An 18,520-nucleotide genomic window follows, 5' to 3' on the forward strand; every position below is an offset into this window, starting at 1 on the left:
TAAATTTGGAATTTAAATAATTCATTCTTATAATAGTTCTCATTTTGACGTAAGTATAAATAATGTCTCGCGGGTAATTTAAAAGTTGGTCAGAAATTACATTTGTTAAAATATTTGTAACTCCCCTGTCTTTGCTTAGAGCAATATCTTTAGAAGTTTTTCCTTTATGGTATTTTGAAAACATTCTATAAATTTCGTATCCTTTAAAAATGTCTCGGAAGGAACTATTATACCATGATAACTGAGGTGTTCAACCCATGTAGGTACAATATAATCATGGTCGTTGCGATTTGATTTCAAATGTAAATCGTGGTATTTTTCGTGGAATCTTTTAGCTACCCATCCCGCTAGATATTCCATTCCACCTTCTTCAAAATTATTTAAAATAAGCTCGTTTTCTTTATCAGGTGTGGGGACAGTAGAGCTCGTACTCGTAGGGGGCAAACTTAAAGGTACTTGGTTTAAAATAGAAAGTTGAGGAGCAGTTGTTTTCCGAATAATTACGAGGGGTGTTCTACGAATTACTCTAGGAACTTTTTTCATTGGAGATTGTGTTGGGCTTCTATAATTAAAGCTAGAATCAACTTGATTTGGATTTTCAATATCAGCTACGTCAATAGAAATATCAGATTGCTTTAAAACATTCGTTATAAAGTATTCGTCATCTGATTGCGACACAGTATTCGTATTTGATGTTATAACCCCAGGGTTCTTTCCAAGAATAATCATTCGGATTCTGTAAATTGCATTTAAGGGGGTTGGGTGATTATCTAGGCCCCCCCGCGTTCTTAATTGGGAAAAAAAGTTTTCCAAGCAATCTTGGTTTACCCTGTGGGTTAGTATATAATTGACTTTAAAGTTATCCCTAAGATGAAAATATAGTCCTATCATAGATTCCGATGTTAAAATAATTCCTTTTTGGAATTGTTGCATGTTTTTTTTACCTATGACAGTCATGGCCTTCATAAAAGTAATCATTTGTTTCCCGGAGATACAAACCATTTAAAGTAGTGTCAAAATTTACGGGGTGTTGGTCAAAATTGGTGTCATTATATGTGGCTGGGTTGTTAGTTAAGGGTTCAGAGGAATCTTGGAAAATTTGATTCGGCCTTGACTGTCTAACTGAATAAAAACTTGGTGGAAGTTTCAAACTTGGAATAGCGTTATCTTTAAGGTGCTTCTTAGTTTTTTGACTCATCAATTCTTCCATGAGATTCTTCTGAAAATCTTCAGGTATAAAGTGGTTGGAGCATACTCTAGCATATTTTGGGTTTAACTTTTTCTTTTGATCACCATTTTGACATCTCTCTATCCATAAAGCTCTTATATTGGTATCAGCAGGAAATCTATGTGATGATATGTCTGATTTGGAATCGAAATAGTTTGTGCAACCAAATACAGCACATTTATTTGGAGCCATATCTAGGGTTTAAAGAATTAAACATTGAAAAAATTAAACATTCAGAGTTCCAATTTCATTTCATTCAGGAATATGACCGCCATAAAAATTATTATCGATGTAATGCACAGAATATTATAATACAAAGCTACTGAAGATCAGACTCACATGCATTACCCATTTACCCTACTCCTATATAAATTACACATAATAATTCTACGTGTTATTTACCGTATTTTAAATTTTTAGTCGTTTATATTAAGATTTAATTTTTCCATTTATACTGCAGCTTTGCTGTTCCGATATAGAAAATAATATTTTTAAATCAAAGCCTAAAATACAAATTAGTAATTCTTTAAATTTATTTAATCAAATAATGGCAAAATAAAAACTTACCCAAAATCAAAACTTTTTATTGAAAATATAAATCATTGTCGGCTCGGCCATGTGGTTAGTAACATATCATAAAGAAAACTAATTTAAAAGATTTATAGGCCTCAATCGCCCCGCATTACTAATAAATACCGCCCAATAAATTAAATAAAAATTGTAGCTTCATTGTTTCATTATATTTTAATATCACTTTTCAAGATTAGCATGTTTAATAAAATCTTAATACCATAAAATTAATTCTTCAAATAGCGACATTAATATAAAACATAATGTATGTTAATTAAAATTCACTGTTTTACTAGAATATAGCCAACTTGGGCTGATATAACTATAATCTGGAAGCTCAGCAAAAAGAATTTATTTTTATACCTTTACGCCTGCGCAGTTGCTATAGTTGCTATAATTTCACGCGGCGTCTTGTTTAGATTTTCCCTCCAGTTAAATGGGGAATACAGCGCTATCTTTCCCCTTTCCGCACAGCTGCAGATATCTCCCTTCCCGCCACTTTTACAAGAGCCAACCTTATAGTGCCTTTTCTTTTACGAACCTTGGATAAAGGGTTAAAGAACTCTTACGGCCAGGGCCGGCGGATCGTGTTAATCTCGGGTGGGTAGTCAGAAGAAGGGGGGGGGGCGGATTTATTGTGTTATCCTACATAAAAAGATAGGCCTATATAATACTAATTAAGAGAAATTGATAGAGGTAAAAACTACACAAATTTAGTGTTATTCAAATTTATTATTACATAGTATTAATTGCGCAATGCAAAAACTGTACTGCGCTTTGCATTTTCGGAAATGAACTGATTCAACAATTTTTCCAAATATTTTGACGCGTGATTTCATGTAGCTATTAAAATTCATATGGCTACGTGTAACGATGTTTGAAGGATCTGAGTACTAATATTTAAACTCAATTATATAGAAAGGTAGAGACAACGTTATAAAACGTAGTACTGACAACTGTGGGTACTTTTACTACCCCAATTTGTGGTAGAAGACTTCGTTCCTTAAAATTAGGCACCGATTATTTAAATTACAATTATTTAAAAAATAAATGGAGACTTTATGGCTTTGGTGTCAAATAAGCAGTTTAGGGAGAATCAGTTATTTATTTTTTGAACACTTACATTAGAGCCCACTACTAACCAAATAATCAACTCAGTATCATATATGTAATATACATTTAGTGTCGTTTACCTTCTAAAATTTATAGTGTATGAATATGCACTTATAATTCCTACTTCACAACGGGAGGTAGCTAATAACTATTTTATATAAATGTTTGATACAAAGAGACTAATGACGACAAACATTAACGTTTAAATACACTTATGAAAATTATGCTTTTGTCATTTTATGTATTTTTAAATTTTGATTTTGATGATTTACTTTAATCTATTTCAATCGGGGCAGTGCCGCGTGCATAGTTTTCAACAGCACCGATATTTAAAGCATGAGATAAAGATAGTGTTGTATTTAACTTCTGCATCACTTCCCGATAGAAGTCAGTCTTTACCGTATTTTCAGAAATAGAAAGGGGATGGACGCGAAGGAAATGAAAAGACTTGTCAAAGGTCTATGCTTAAGTTGTAATTTGCCCTTTTGGGAAGACTGCATTTTACTATTCACGCTTGTCTCATTAGAATTAAAAACTAATATTTAATAACCTATTTTACAAATTTACTTCTGCAGTTTTTATACTGAATGAATTAACTTAATCAAAGAGGGGATAGGAAAAATACGTAGTCCCTGGAAAATTGTGGAAACCTAGCTATTCTGTGACAATGGCCGTGGCTCTATCCCCACAGTACCGACTTTGATGACATCAATTCCGGGTGGGTACTTCTACCCACCATACCGACATTATCCGCCGGCCCTGCTTACGGCCCTTGAAAAAGTATTAGCTTGGTGAGTCTTTTTCGAACTGCTTCTTTCTTCATTTGATCGTTTATGTCTCTGCTTATTTTCCTCGGCGTTAACGTATATTTTGATAATCCTTTTCATCAAAACATTAAAGGGGCTCCAAAGTTCTGTGGCAAAATGTGTGTTAAGTCAGTAAAGTGCGAAATTTACGGTTGACTCTGCCAAGGCCGAGTGAGGGGTTGGGGGGAAGGAAAAGCATGCTCAATTTTTTTTTTTTGCAACCGAACTTTGAAGCCCCTTTAATAACGCTGGTGGAATATCCCACTTCGACGGCTTGTAACATTTTCGTAAAGCGATCACTTATTGGTCATTTTCCCCAACCTTTTATTTTTCTAAATTACTCATAATTTAACTTCATCCGCACAAACCGAGTGAGTTTATAAATTTCAATAAAGCTACATTGGGCTGACTAAAATTCCGACGCAAAAATTCCTTCTCAATTTAAAGGTTTTCCATTGGCTTAAATAAATATGTTACTAGCCAATAGTGTGACTCCCAAAATTAATAGGATGAATAAAAAGGTTAAACTCTGACGTAGTCCACCTTTTTACTGGTTCGTGGTGAAACCAACCGTTAGCGAAGATTTTTGAATGGAATAAAGGTACAGTGGCATACTTATGAGTAATTATGTTACATATGCTAATACGTTTTTGCGTCCAACGTTTGAATTTTCCGCTTTTTACAGTTTCTACATTCTCCACCAAAAGGTTTAGTTTCGCCACGGAATTTTTTCCATATTAGTGTCATCATGGGATACACCTCCATGGTGTCATCTAGGAGCAACAAACACAACACCCCACAGGAGGAGAACGCAACCCGTCAAGTGGGAGTTCTTAAAGCAGTACATGGAGCTCATATGGACATTATTATTTCCACCTGTGCTATTCTGCGACGTGCGGTGCATTGACACTCTGCTCGGTTTCCTTATTTTGTTTTCCTTTGTTTTTGGTGTAATTCTACCATTCGTACAGTGTACTTCGAGCTTTTTATTATTTTTCTTTTTTGTTTGTTTTTTAATTGCGTGCATGGTGTGAAGGACCCGCTATGTACACCAAAAACTTGTAAACCTTTATTCCGACCCCCCCCCCCCCCCACGCAACCCGTCAAAAGTCGTGGATTTTCTTGCGTACAATTTTCATTGGCTAGACGCTTTAGCGCCTGCTGCCGTCGGAAGGGGAAAATTCGGAAATTGCCTACCCCCTTTCCGTCAAAGGTTCAGCGTAAAGGCTCGTGACGCTTGTCCAATGAAATTCGTACACAACCCTTCGTTAGCGTGTATAAAGGCTAGCTGCGTTCTCCTTGTGTTTGTTGCTCCTATGTGTCATGGACTGTTCTAGCTTGTGATACTCCATAGTTCCTATGTCTATGGTTCTCTAACACTAGAAGTTTAAAACACTCAAAACTTTAAATATGTAAATAATTTTATTGTTTTATAAACATATAAAAAACGATTAGAAAGGTCATGGATAATTTGGCTTTAGTAACATGTGGAAATTATTTATAAATAAACATTTATTATATATATATATATATATATATATATATACTTATATAATTTCCTGGTAACATCTGTAACCCATATAACAATAGTAAAAAAGAAAAAGAGTATTTAATAATAATAGTTAATAATATAGAGGTACTTCCATTATAAAATGAATAAATGACCAATCCCAATTAAATTAAAAATATCCATCAGCGGTATTGGTAGCTCCATAGTTTTCAGGATGAGCAGAATCCGATGTTCTTTCTATTAATTTATACAGTGTTAAAATAACAAAAGTAATAATTTCTGAAAATATATTTATTTGAATTTCCGTCTAAGAAAAGCATATATACAATTAATAAACAAGAGGACATAAATGGACGCACATATTTACAACCAAATTGGAAAACAACGGACAATTTTGATTTGTATAAAATATAAACTAAGATTATTATTACGCTTCTTAAGTTACCGAAAAATTTCAGGTACATAATTAATGATTAAATTACCAAGAGATTTACAAAATTGTTGCATAAATATGTTCTTTGGATACCTATTATATAAAATTAAGTAACTAGGGGGTTTGTGTCGCTAAAGGACCAACCAAATTCATCAACACTCGATTCAACGGGATTTGGCATACGTTGGTTGAATAAGGAGTCTTGTTCCCCACCTAAAAGAATTCCTTTGATAGTTATTTTTTCTGTTTCATTTAAGGAACGTTTAGAGTAAGTACATGCTTGCGTGTATTAAAAATATTCATGCAAACTACGATTCAAAGATATCACAAATCATAGTCTATTAAAATGTTAGTTGAATAATAATTATTAAAAGACAATTAGAAATCGGAAAGGGTTGGTGTTAATTAAAGGATTTTCTGCACAAAAACAACAAAAAATTCCAACATGCTTTAAAGACAGTTAAATAACGTATAACATTTAAACAGCGTCTTACCCATGGTTTCCTTTTTACATTTCTCTTTATCTTCGACGATATAAAATGATGTCATAAAAAATGACATACTTCCTAGGATCAGTACGAACGAACATATGTAAAGTGAATACTGAAGGCCTATATAATTGGTTTTCACAGTAACAGGATGATGACTCGCAATGTAAGAGTCTGATACCTTTACAAGAAAATTAACATTATTAATGAATGTTTTCATTAGAAAAGCAAAGCAAACGTACAGCTCCGATCAGATAAGGACTGAATGCGTCTCCCAGTAAATGTGATATTAATATTTGGGCAGCACCAGCTATAGAACGCCGTGTTGGAATTACCACGTAAAGTAACATATCAGCTACTATAGCCCAATTTACGCAAAGAAGTAACTCTCCAAAGAAAATAAGAGTCTGAAATGTGAACAATCATAAGAAACATATACTGAAATAGATATAAAGCATTATTTCCTACCAATGTAAAATAAAAATCTTAAATTAGGACTATGATAAGTAAAATACAACTAAGTTGGTACTTAGGACTGACAACTTTCCAAGAATTGTTACTATGTTTTTATAGTTGCTATAAAAAAAATCCCTCACTAGCTTTTTTTTATACAGCAGGCAAGACTTATTGAAAATTGAAATGGTTTCAAAAATTAATAATAATGCTTACTTTGTCAAAATTATAATGTCTTATCAAATATGGACCATAAAATTCCTTATTATAAACACTAGCATTGTTTCTGCAAACAGTTATTTACAAATTTGAGACCTTAATCGTTATGAAAGTGACATGTTTAAACAAGTGTCATTTCCTACACTTTAAAATGCTAAAAATTTATCGAATTATGATATCAAGATAGAGTATATATAAGTGTGTCTATGTATCCACTCTTAGATGTGTTCTTTCATCAATTTTATTATAAGGTGGGTTAAAATTGCTAGTCTTCTCATACATAATTGGTACTTATATCACTTTTGTCGTAATCAAATTAATTATTGCTTCTGTCAGCAAAAAGTAGTTCATAATAGATTCCCCTTAAAGAAACCATCTACTTATGATAAGAAGCTAGGAATAGCAAAACAAACCCATGAAAGATTTTCGTGTCTATCTGCAATTACACATCCTACAAAAAGCAAGGGTACGCTGAGCATAACTCCTAAAGCGCATATCAGAGGATCAGCTTTGTTATTGAATTTTCTGTAATACTGAGATCCGAAGGAACCCAGAACAATGCCGAAAAAGCCAGCCAGGCATGTTATCACGCCAAATTTTAATCCAACCCTACAAAATATTTAAAAAAATGAAAAACTGTCTTTATAATTGAAAAATTTTAAACGATCTTACGAGTCTTCATCAGCATTGCTACTTCCTAATGATTGTAAAGCTAGACTCATGTAAGTTGGAGCCCACCAAGATAGACAGCCAGTTGCAAATGTCACACAGGTGAAACCAATTGTAGACCACATGAAAGAACGGCTAAAATAATAAAGAGGTTAAAATTTATTGCACTTAAGAGACTTCTCCTTTTCATACTTAGTCAATAAATGCAAGCAATCTTCTTTAAAGTCAGTATTTTTAAGAGAAGTTCCACCATCCGCTTCACCCCTCGGTGGTTCTCTCACAACAAATATTGTCAAAAGTACAGCTAAAATGCCCAATACAGGGGTTACCTGTTTGAGATAGAATAATTCTTCTAAGAACATTCAAAATGATATTAATATAAATTAGAAAAATAATTACTCTTAGCGCCCAAGACCAATCTCCGAGCAAACTTGAAACAGATGAACCAACAACGTATCCTAAACCACTCCCAACAGGTATTGCGAAATAGAAAATTGCCACCATTCTGGACCTCATTGAATGTGAAAACAAATCAGCAATTATGGTCGGAGCCACAGTCGAGTAACTAGCTTCTCCAGTGCCCACAAGAGCACGTAGTAGGAGAAATATTACATAATACTGTAATATAAATTGTCAGAATTAAAGTACAAAGGCTTCTAAGAATCGTTTCATATAAACAATCGCTCTAACATCTGCAGGTATGAAGGAACCAGCTAAGGTTGTTGCGCTCCAAAATAATACTCCAAAAACAATTATATTCTTCCTATTGTATCGATCTCCGAGGTACCCAAAGATTGGAGCCATTATCATGTAACTGACAACAAAAGCTGTTTGCAAAAGCCCAGCTTGGGTATTGTTAAGACCATAGTACTTTTTGACACTGGTGAGAATACCTATTGCATATTAAATTAATTACCAATATTCATATGTATGTATGACACTTAAAATACAAATAATTTTACCAGCTATTGTCAATCTATCCATGTAGTTTATGAGATTTATGAAGAATAAAATCGCAATGGTGATGTAGGATCTTTTTGCCACTTGGGATTGGGGTTGATTATATTTTACATTTCCTGGAATTATAGTAGTGCCCATATCGGAGTTCATCAATTCACTGTCGATGGAATAACCATTGGTACGAGAATAAATGCCCATGTTCGCAGAAGAGTGGGAGGCAGGAATGTTCTGCTCTGTAGAAGTATCCTTGGTACAGCTGCTGCAGTTGTTAGCACTAGAGTCTGATTTCTTCACACTAAAATTGTTATCTGCCCCTGCTAAAAGGTCTGGTAAAACCGGTGATACATCACCCATATTACGATTAAAAAATTGGACTTGCTTTAAAAAATGTTGCTCTAATCTTATATGCTATATAATTTAATACTCAGGACAAAAAACATTATTTAAAAAATTGCAACGCCATATTTTTAAGCCAACTCTGCTTTCTATAGACTATCATATTTTTACACTGTTTATGATTTTATCTACAAGGTTTTTTAAAATTTACATCACGTCATGTTGTGCTGTGAAGCTACCTTTCAGATAACGTCACAATGGCATTATGGCAGCGTTGCCAGTTCTGGAGTTACGAAAGCCATAAAATTATCGATTTCACAAAAAAAAGTCAAATTCCTGAATATTGGCGGGAAATTTGAATTTTGCCTGAATATCGGCGTTGAACCAGAAAGCATATATGTAACATAATTTTGGTATTCAGGATCACTTGAACTTGTCAATCTCAAATAACTAACTTGATCTTCTTAATCAACTAAATCAAGGAAACTTAATCGACCAGTCACCACTAAATAAAAGTCAATTCAAAACAGTATTACGTTACTCTAGAAGTCTAGATCTTCTGGATTCCATTTCCGATGATTAATCCGACCGCACTTTTCCATGTCAGGAAAACAATTTTACCTAAAATAAGGTGTATGCTTTTATTCCAAAATACATCCCAAAACCGTGCAAATGTTATAAAACACCAAAACCACCCCACATTTCTCAATACTACAAAAAAACCACACTCAAAAATTCGAATAAGCGGACGATATTGCGCAAAATTTAAAAAGCCCAAATAATTGTCAAAACTACCCAAAACTTTCAATCAAACGCCCAATTTTGTATCGCAAATTCCACTAAAATTTCAAGTAATAATTTTATTTCTTATATCAATCGTACACAATAATGACAAGTGTAAATATATACGGTATATAGATCGTGCATTATGAAAATGATTTATTATTCTGAGGACGTGAAAAGTGGCAGATCTGTCTTTTATTGATAGTTTCACGGCTTGCTGCATTCTATAAGCAAACGCATTTATTATCCAAGCAGCAGATTGTATCCCCTTTCTTGCAGAAAGAATCCATCGTTCCTCCTATAGTTAAGCCTTTGCACTGATATTCACCTTAAGGACAAGAGGACAAGTACAGTAGCAGAAAGCGTCGTCGTCGGTGTCGCCTTTCGGATCATTGGCGGAACATTTGGTTGTTTTTGAAGGTGACTTGGTGCTATCACAGGAATCACCTTGTTTGCATCCTGACAAAACTATTAATCAAAATTTAGAAGAGAAACGAGGGGCTACTCACTTCGAGTTTGACTGTAAACCGATGACGTAATCAGGGAGTGCGCCAAGAATATGCGAAGTACCCTAATGCTTGTTTTCTACTAGCGCGCGTAAGGGGGGCGTCACGCAGCTTTGTAAACCGATGACGTACTCAGGAAGTACGCCAAGAATATGCGAAGTACTCTAATGCTTGGTTTCTACTAGCGCGCGTAAGGGGGGCGTAACTCAGCTTTGTAAACCGATGACGTAATCAGGAAGTACGCCAAGAAAATGCGAAGTACTCTAATGCTTGGTTTCTACTAGCGCGCGTAAGGGGGGCGTCACTCAGCTTTGTAAACCAATGACGTAATCAGGGAAAACACCATGAATGCTAGGTTTCTATACTAGCGCGCGTAGTGGGATCTCCACTCAACCATGGAAGACGTATGGCATAATAAGTATACTAATGCCATCCTTCTTCCATGACTCAACGTTCGTACCCGCGTAAGAAAATCGATTAAAGCGCGCTCTAGTGGAAATTAAGCATATCACGATATGAACCAACCCACATGGTAAAACTAAATTAATGAGTGGTCTTCAAAATAATAGGTGTTTCCATAAAATAAAACAATAAAAAATTAAAAGTATAAAATGTTTTTATCTGCGTCACGAGCTTAAAGGGACTTTTAAGAAGGGTATGAGGGGTCGGAAGTCGATTCATAAAACGTCACTGTAACGTCATCAGAGTTTAACTTTGTAAATGCGAAGAACGGCGACCGAATGACGTATTTTATATGGACTTCAACCTCCTCGCAGCTCTCCCTTGAAAGTCCCTTTAAGTTTTTTAGTAGTTTTATTTGTACGCGCGGGTTTCAAATTGCGAAAGGTCTCGCGACTTCAGTGCGAACTCTCTACCTTCAAGAGCTACAGGCCTACAGCTAAGTGACGTAGACAAAACATTGTCACATGACCTCCCGTATTTTATAGAAACACCTATTGTATTACGTTATAAACTTGTTTCCGCCAAAACGTGGGTGCCGCCATTTCAATCAAAACTCGACGGGTAGCTATGTATAAATTGTAGTTTGCTGGTAGACGGTTTATTTAATTCTCACCTGCTTACGGCAAAAAATATTACATTGCATCATCATAGTAATCTTAATAAACTGTCGTTTTCATTCGGAACTTATTTCATTATCTGTATCGTAATTGTTTTTAATTTAACCAAAGTATAAGAATAAAATATCGAACAGAGCATGGAACCTAGGAGCAACAAACACAACACCCCACACGAGGAGAACGCAACCCGTCAAAAGTCGTGGATTTTCTTGTGTAAGTTTTTCATTGGCTAGACGCTTTAGCGCCTGCTGCCGTCGGAAGGGGAAAATTCGGAAATTGTCTTCCCCCTTTCCGTAAAACGCTCAGCGTAAAGGCTCGTGACGCTCATCCAATGAAATTCGTACACAACCCTACGTTAGCGTGTTTAAAGGCAAGCTGCGTTCTCCTTGTGTTTGTTGCTCCTAGATGATACTAATCAATGCTAAGGATGGTTTGCAGGCAGCAAAATCTGAAAAAGTTCATTCAAACGCTCCCTAGCGGATCTTCGCAGAGCGCCGGAAAGGTGATTTTGGAGGGAGGGACGTCACTCAGAGCCTCAGAGGGAAAAGCAAATTGTTGCCTACTAGACTTAGATGATTTGGTCTTGGAGGAGGGAAGCTTCCCTCCTCCAAGATTTGGTTAAGGCTTAAGAATATACAGTTGCAAACTTGTGATAAACCCTTTCATCTGTATAATATATTATAAGAGATAAGGGTACACTCTTAGAAAAAAGGGTGTTTTGAGGGTTTTTCCTAGAACTCCCGGGTTCTTTGTAGAACTTTAATGAGTTTTTAGTCATCGAAGAGGTTGTTTATACCACCTTAGGGTTTTATTTTTTACCTCTCCGAGGGGACAAAGTCCCCTAGGAGGGGTTATACAATCAACGTGTCTGTCTGTCTGTCTGTCTGTCTGTCTGTGTGTCTGTGTGTCTGTCCTGCGAACGCGTTCGCATTATCCGTGCAAAGGTTAATCATTGCGTACGCAGTTTCTCGAAAGGTTGGCAAAACCACCGTGTGACGGTGAGCGTTTAATTTGCGATTGGGTTTGGTTTGGATGGTTTTTTTCGTTAACGCTCACCGTCGCGACGGTTTTAACTCAGTTTGATTGGATATTTCGTTTTGGAATGTTTATGTGTAGGGTGTGAATGTTGAGTTTATGTAATGACGGTTGTGGTTGTTGAGTTTGTTGCGTCTGTTGTGTTTGTTGAGTCTGTTGTGTTTGTGTTATGATTGTTGTGGAGTCTGTTGTGTTTGTACGGGCGTTTTTTCTCTAACTTCTTCTTAATGACTTTGGGACGGACCGAGTGCTGAGTGTTATGCAACCTCTCAACGTCCAATGGCAGGGTTTCCACCAATTGTAATTTATTCTACATCATTTTAAATATTTATAAATTATATTAATCTTATATTTAATTAAATATTTAAAAATATATTAATCTTATATTTAATTAAATATTTATAAATTATATTAATCTTATATTTAATTAAATATTTATAAATTATATTAATCTCATATTTAATTAAATATTTATAAATTATATTAATCTTATATTTAATTAAATATTTATAAATTATATTAATCTTTTATTTAATTAAGTATTTATAAATTATATTAATCTTATATTTAATTAAATATTTATAAATTATATTAATCTTATATTTAATTAAACATTTTAGTATTTTAATGTAAAATTTGATCGTGATCACGAATTGAACTCGGGTCGCATTGTTACAATGCAGAAAGTTCACCGCCGAGCCATTGCCTTCCTTAGGGAAAATATTAATGTAAAGGAACCATTATGAGAAGGCGGTTTTTTACTAACGTATGAATACAATATCTGTATATATTGTTTATTGAACTTTGTTTTTTAATTTTTATTTATTTAATTTATTTCGTTTTTTCAGTCTTTTATCCAAGGGGTCGGACATTTACCAAAATCCCCTACACTTTGTCTAAAATCGCCAAATCTTTTAACTCTCTCTATGGTAAATTAACATTGAAATCCCGAAATCCCGTTCAAAATAATGGCAAGTGTCCGACCCCTCGGTTTTATCCCTATTCCACTATCTAAATTCGCCGCTACGTTCGAACTAGGCGACGCATTCTTAAAGGGTCATTTTCCTCATTTCGTGCTAAACTGCGTGCCGAATAATTTTGACGCATCAATGCCTGATGAGAGGCTTTGCCACCGCCCGAAGCCTACGGGATCAAAAATTTCAGCCCCACGGACAATTGTTCTTTTCTCAAATGGTACGCGAAAGAATCGAAAGAGTGTGCGACTTTTAATTACGTGCAGGGGCCAAAGAAGAATGATATCCTCGATGACCTTGAACCATGTCTTCAAGGTCATCCAAAAACTATCTCGAGAACCGTAAGTGTTAGAAAGTTGGTTCCAATTCGAAAAGTGTTCCCCGGCACTTTTTATGCCTACATAGCGTGAACATGATCGGATTCGACCAATAGTAAGTCGAGAAAATTGGTACCAAAATCACAAAGGTCGTAAAAGGGAAGAAAATACCAATTTAATCACCGAGATAATATAAAATCACATGGCCTGAACAGCTTTTGTATTGGTTTGCCCACCCGGGTATCCTGAGGGTGGGCGGTGGCCACTCTTTAACATAGGATGGTAAATGATATATCAAACGATAGGAAATCACATGGCCTCAACAGATTTTGTATTGGTTTGCCCACCCACGTATCCTGAGGGTGGGCGGTGCCCACTCTTTAACATAGGGTGGTAAATTATATATCAAACAATAGGAAATACCATGGGCCCAACAGCTTTTATATTAGTTTGCCCACCCGGTCTCCTGATGGTGGGCGGCATCCACTCTTTAACTTAGGATGGAAATTTATATATCAAACGATAAAAAATCACGTAGCATCAACAGCTTTTGTATTAGTTTACCTTCCTGTGTCTACTAAGGGTGTATTGGCTTGCCCAACCGAATACACCGATGTGGAACTAATATTACGGCCTGGGCCAACTTTTTAACCGAGTTACACTCGTAGATTGTAGTTAATCGTGTTTTTAAAATGCCTTACATGCCGCCGTTTCTAAAATTTTTGTCGCTTAATTTTTTTGGCGCTGCACGTAGGTTCAACCGCGATTTCTGAAATTTTTGGAGCCGTTTGATGAAGGTTGCGGAAAAAGTAGCGTAACTTTTTAAATACTTTTCCAATAACTATAAAATTTCAGGTACATAATCATTAATATATTTTCTATCATTCTGTAAAAAAGCCTCGTAAATTTTGGTTTTGGTGACAATTCCGCTTTAAAAAATCGTTTTTCAGTTATTTATAATTTTTGATTTTAGTGGACACCCTGTATCTCGATTTGTTGAGCTGGAAAATTGTAATATTCAGTATTTGTATTTAAACGATAGAGGTACCGGTATTATACTTCAAGTTATAAAAGACTCCAACTCCAAAGTACAAAGGCGAAAGAAAATTGTGGAGAATTAACCCGTGACTCGCGACGTTGTCGTTCAAACTTCCAGGGGCGTAGGAACCGGGAGGGGCAGGGGGGCAATGCCCCTCCCTAGAATTTGGCTGGGAGGGGCAACTAATGTTATTGCCCCCTCCAGCTTTTTGGTCAGTTGAAATCTTCAAAAGGCTCAAATTATCATTTGGAAAGCATATACAGTTTATAGAATCTCAACTGTGTTTAAATTTCAGTCTTTTCCCACCAATTTACATAGTAGTAAAAAGTACCCATGCATTCGGAGAAGCTACACTCCATTAAAAATTAAAAACCATTCTCCAGACCCCTTTTCGTTTCTCTTTGCCCCCTCCAACTTCTAGAACGTTCCTACGCCCCTGCAAACTTCTAAAATGCTCTGCTCAACCTCTCTCTCTTATTTCAGACTAGCTGAGAAGCCCGGGCTCCGACCGTGCTTTCAGCTAGTTTAGTAAATTGGGGTTTAGAAAACAGGAAAAATATGCACTTTACTGCTCCGGCCGGTTTCCAATCAATCTTAGCTTCGCAATGACAATTAATAAAGCGCAAGGACAGTCACTTAAAACTGCGGGTATTAATTTAGAAAACCCATGCTTTATGTGGCGTGCTCAAGAATTGGAGCTGCAAATAACCTGTACATACTTACTCCAAACGGATAAACTAAAAATATTGTGTACAAAAACGCTTTATCATATTTACATCTGAAACTAATCAAAGAAATCAAATATGTGTTAATATTGCACTAATAAACGTTTGCAATTTAAAAAATGCCTGTTTACTATTTAAAAATAATTCAGCCGGGCTTCTCAGCTAGTTGAGTAAATTAGGGCTTAGAAAACGGGAACAAAATGCATATTAAATTATTTTTAAATAGTAAATAGGAATTTTTTTAAATTGCAAACGTTTAATAGTGCAAAATATCATATCTTATAACATATATTTGATTTCTTTGATTAGTTTAAGATGTAATTATGATAAAGCTTTTTGTACACAATATTTTTAGTTTCTCCGATTGGAGTAAGTATGTACAGGTTATTTGCAACTCCAACTCTGGAGCACGCCACATAATGCTTGGGTTTTCTAAATTAATACCCCCAGTTTTAAGTGACTGTCCTCGCGCTTTATTAATTGTCATTGCGAAGCTAAGATTGATTGGAAATTGCAGGCGTTGAAAATTAAATTGCATATCGGTTGGTATTATGGGTATGCGTGGAATGAATACGACCCGGGCAAAGGTGTCTGCGTGCCACAGATAGAGAGGGGAGAGGGGAGAGGGGCTGAAAAAAGAGAACGAACGCGAGCGAAAAGGGTCGAAGGTCGTGCCATGCAGCAGCTAAGTGAGGCAATTAGAGCCAGAGATATAAACTCCCGTGTCTCTTAATACCCGCGTCTCTTGACAGCGTGAGGTCAGGGGTTTCGGTCTTGCGGTCACCGGTTATTGGTCCCGTGGTCAAAAACTACGAAGGTTAGCAATCTCAAGACGCCCCTAAAACCTGACGTCAGGGGCCACAATGCCACAGGCCAAATTTCGTGCGAATCGGACAATTATCTTGGGCGTGCATAAAAGGTAACAAACCAATATATAAATATATATATATATATATATATATATATTTATATAGATTCTGGCCTGAACTAGTAGAAGGCTATTGCATCCTGGTACGAACTTGTTTATTTTAATGAAATAGATATATCACGAACGGCTTTATTCATTATTTAAAATAGGAACCATTTTAAAAATATAAAAATAAAGAGCGCGTTTAAAATATATACAGGGTGTCTCAATTTTCTCGATCAGGCCATTTTTCTCGAAATGTATTTATGCTAGGGTTCTGAAATTTGCCGGGTTTATTTGTTAGGTATGGAAGGCTTTGGTTACTCAATTTCAGAAACATCGAACGATTTTGTGCCGTTTTGGAAAATTTATGTTTTCACCGGTAGGTGTCACGCAAAATGTTTCAATAGAAATGTTGTAGGGCATAGTCGAAAGTGTAAAAATAATTTTGGTTCGGTTGAAAAAGACCTATTTTTCACTGAGTTTGGAGGTCGGGGGAAAAAACCAGGGGCGTATTAACCATTAGGCACAGTAGGCACGTGCCTAGGGCGCCACTTTTCTAGGGGCGCCAAAATTCTGTTAACGTTATTCCATTTTCTCAAACGTTTTATTCAATACTTTATAAAACCACTGTAGTAAAACGAAGAAACTGTAAATTCTTTTTTTTTCACCGAATTTATTAAAAATATCGCTGACGTATCGTAAAATTGGAAGGACAATAATCTTGTTGCACAATTATCCCAACGCTTAAAACTTCGATATTGGTCCCAGGGAGAAAGAAAGTTACTCCTGTCACGTGTGGATTGAACGCCAATCTTAGTAGCGAAGCGTATAAAGTCTTTTGCAGTTGGACTGTTGGAGTGAAATCGAACTAGATGTATTTAAATTTTGGAGGGAATACAGTGACATTGTTCATGTCTTAGTCTTACTCCTTATATTCAGTTTTCTCAATAATTGATGTCTCGAGATCCTCCTCAATATCCAAACTCATTTGTAGGAAAATATTCCCGCCTTCCATACTTGGTAAGTTAATTTTGTTTTAAATTGTTTGCTAAGTGTAGGATAGCTGTTCCCATCCAATTTGTGTTTAGTAATTTTTTTTACTAAAGTTATGGATTATTTTCATGTTAAAATGTTTGGTCGGAAATGGTCATTTCCAAAGATATGAATTTTTAAAAATTTAGATTTTCCAAAGATATGAATTTTTATAAAATTTAATTTTCCTGTGATTTTTTCCTAGAACGGTTCTTTATATTTCTAGATTTTAATACGTTTTGGATAAAGTAGGGCTGCTGACTAAAGAAATAATGTTGAAATGCAAAACTGTACTAAAGTTTATGAGGTTTGGAATTTTTTCTGAGGAAAGAGATAAAGTTACAATGCAAAACAGTACTAACGTTTTAAAGGTTGACACTTTTTACTGTATTTCAACATATTTTAGCTGTAATTTAACGCATTTTAGCCGTTTATAAACCATTTTAGCCATTTCTTAACCCGTTTTATCCGTTTTGCCTATAAAATAATCCAAAATTTATCTATAAAAAAAATATTAAAAAATCGGGTGGGGACAGATATAGTAAAATTTTGCGTAAGTTGTTCCTCGAAACAAAACCGGAAATCAATAGCTAGTTTGTATTTTTGAATTTTTTTCTCTTCGGTAGGCATTATGAGTTCAAAAACGAAATTGAGCGGTTTTCAGAATAAGAAAAATGCTCTTAAAAAAAAGAAAAAAATCACGAACTATTAGCTAAAATGCGAAAACTAGATTCCTTTGTAGTACGGTCTCAATCTGATTCTAAGATTGAAATTTGTGAATTATCTGCGAGTTCTAGTCTCATTACCAGTAGTGATGGCCATAAATATTATGAAGCAGACTGCAATAACTCGAAATGCATGGACTTAGATGTTTCAAACACCAAAATATCAGTTTCTTCGGTGAAGTTAGTTGACACGAATAGCGATGAAACCGAAAGCAACTTGAAAACGGTCGAAATAATAAAGGTCAACAGTCGTGCAATACCCGTAGTAAGTGCGGATCCAGCAGAGTGGATTATAAATGATTTTACTATTGAGTATTTATTAAAATATGGAATAAATCAGAACATCGAGAGTGATTTTAGCCTTTCAAAACGAATGTTTGGTGACAAAGAAAGGGCGCTAACAAAGTTTGCGTTTGAACGACAACATTTAAATGGTGAAGTGAAACTGCGGGAATATATGGTATACTCGGAGAGCTTAAAAGCTGTTTTTTGCGCACCTTGTCGATTATTTGGAAGGAAATGTAGTTTAGCCACTACGGGATTAAGTGACTGGAAGAATATTACGAACCGTCTTAGTCAGCATGAAAATTCAGCCGAACATAGAGCGAGC

General features: G+C 35.4%; 2 protein-coding genes across 3 annotated transcripts; both read right to left on the minus strand.

The window, feature by feature from the left end:
- Positions 1-5,268: 5,268 nt before the first annotated feature.
- On the minus strand, positions 5,269-8,871 carry LOC149922725 (protein spinster homolog 3-like). Of its 2 annotated transcripts, none has more exons than XM_090163591.1 (9): positions 8,452-8,871; positions 8,180-8,382; positions 7,889-8,107; positions 7,682-7,818; positions 7,493-7,624; positions 7,234-7,429; positions 6,391-6,555; positions 6,155-6,329; positions 5,269-5,464 (listed from the first exon to the last, which is right to left on the minus strand). In XM_090163591.1, exons 1-9 carry the CDS (start codon positions 8,801-8,803, stop codon positions 5,397-5,399), a joined length of 1,647 nt encoding a protein of 548 aa, XP_090019717.1. In that variant the 5' UTR covers positions 8,804-8,871; the 3' UTR covers positions 5,269-5,396. The 2 variants fall into 2 exon arrangements, with proteins under 2 accessions (XP_090019717.1, XP_090019716.1); XM_090163590.1 differs by lacking the exon at positions 5,269-5,464 and adding an exon at positions 5,519-5,873 and having other exon boundaries at positions 8,452-8,857.
- Positions 8,872-9,589: 718 nt separating this feature from the next.
- Positions 9,590-11,190, minus strand: LOC149922726 (uncharacterized). The gene is made up of 4 exons (XM_090162313.1): positions 11,150-11,190; positions 9,897-10,036; positions 9,695-9,792; positions 9,590-9,624 (listed from the first exon to the last, which is right to left on the minus strand). The coding sequence occupies exons 1-4, from the start codon at positions 11,183-11,185 to the stop codon at positions 9,590-9,592; spliced, it is 309 nt and encodes a 102-aa protein (XP_090018439.1). The 5' UTR covers positions 11,186-11,190.
- Positions 11,191-18,520: the final 7,330 nt, after the last annotated feature.

This window comes from Leiobunum rupestre, chromosome 11 (genome assembly GCF_980474605.1).
Source record: "Leiobunum rupestre chromosome 11, qqLeiRupe1.1.hap1, whole genome shotgun sequence".
NCBI lineage: Eukaryota > Metazoa > Arthropoda > Arachnida > Opiliones > Sclerosomatidae > Leiobunum > Leiobunum rupestre.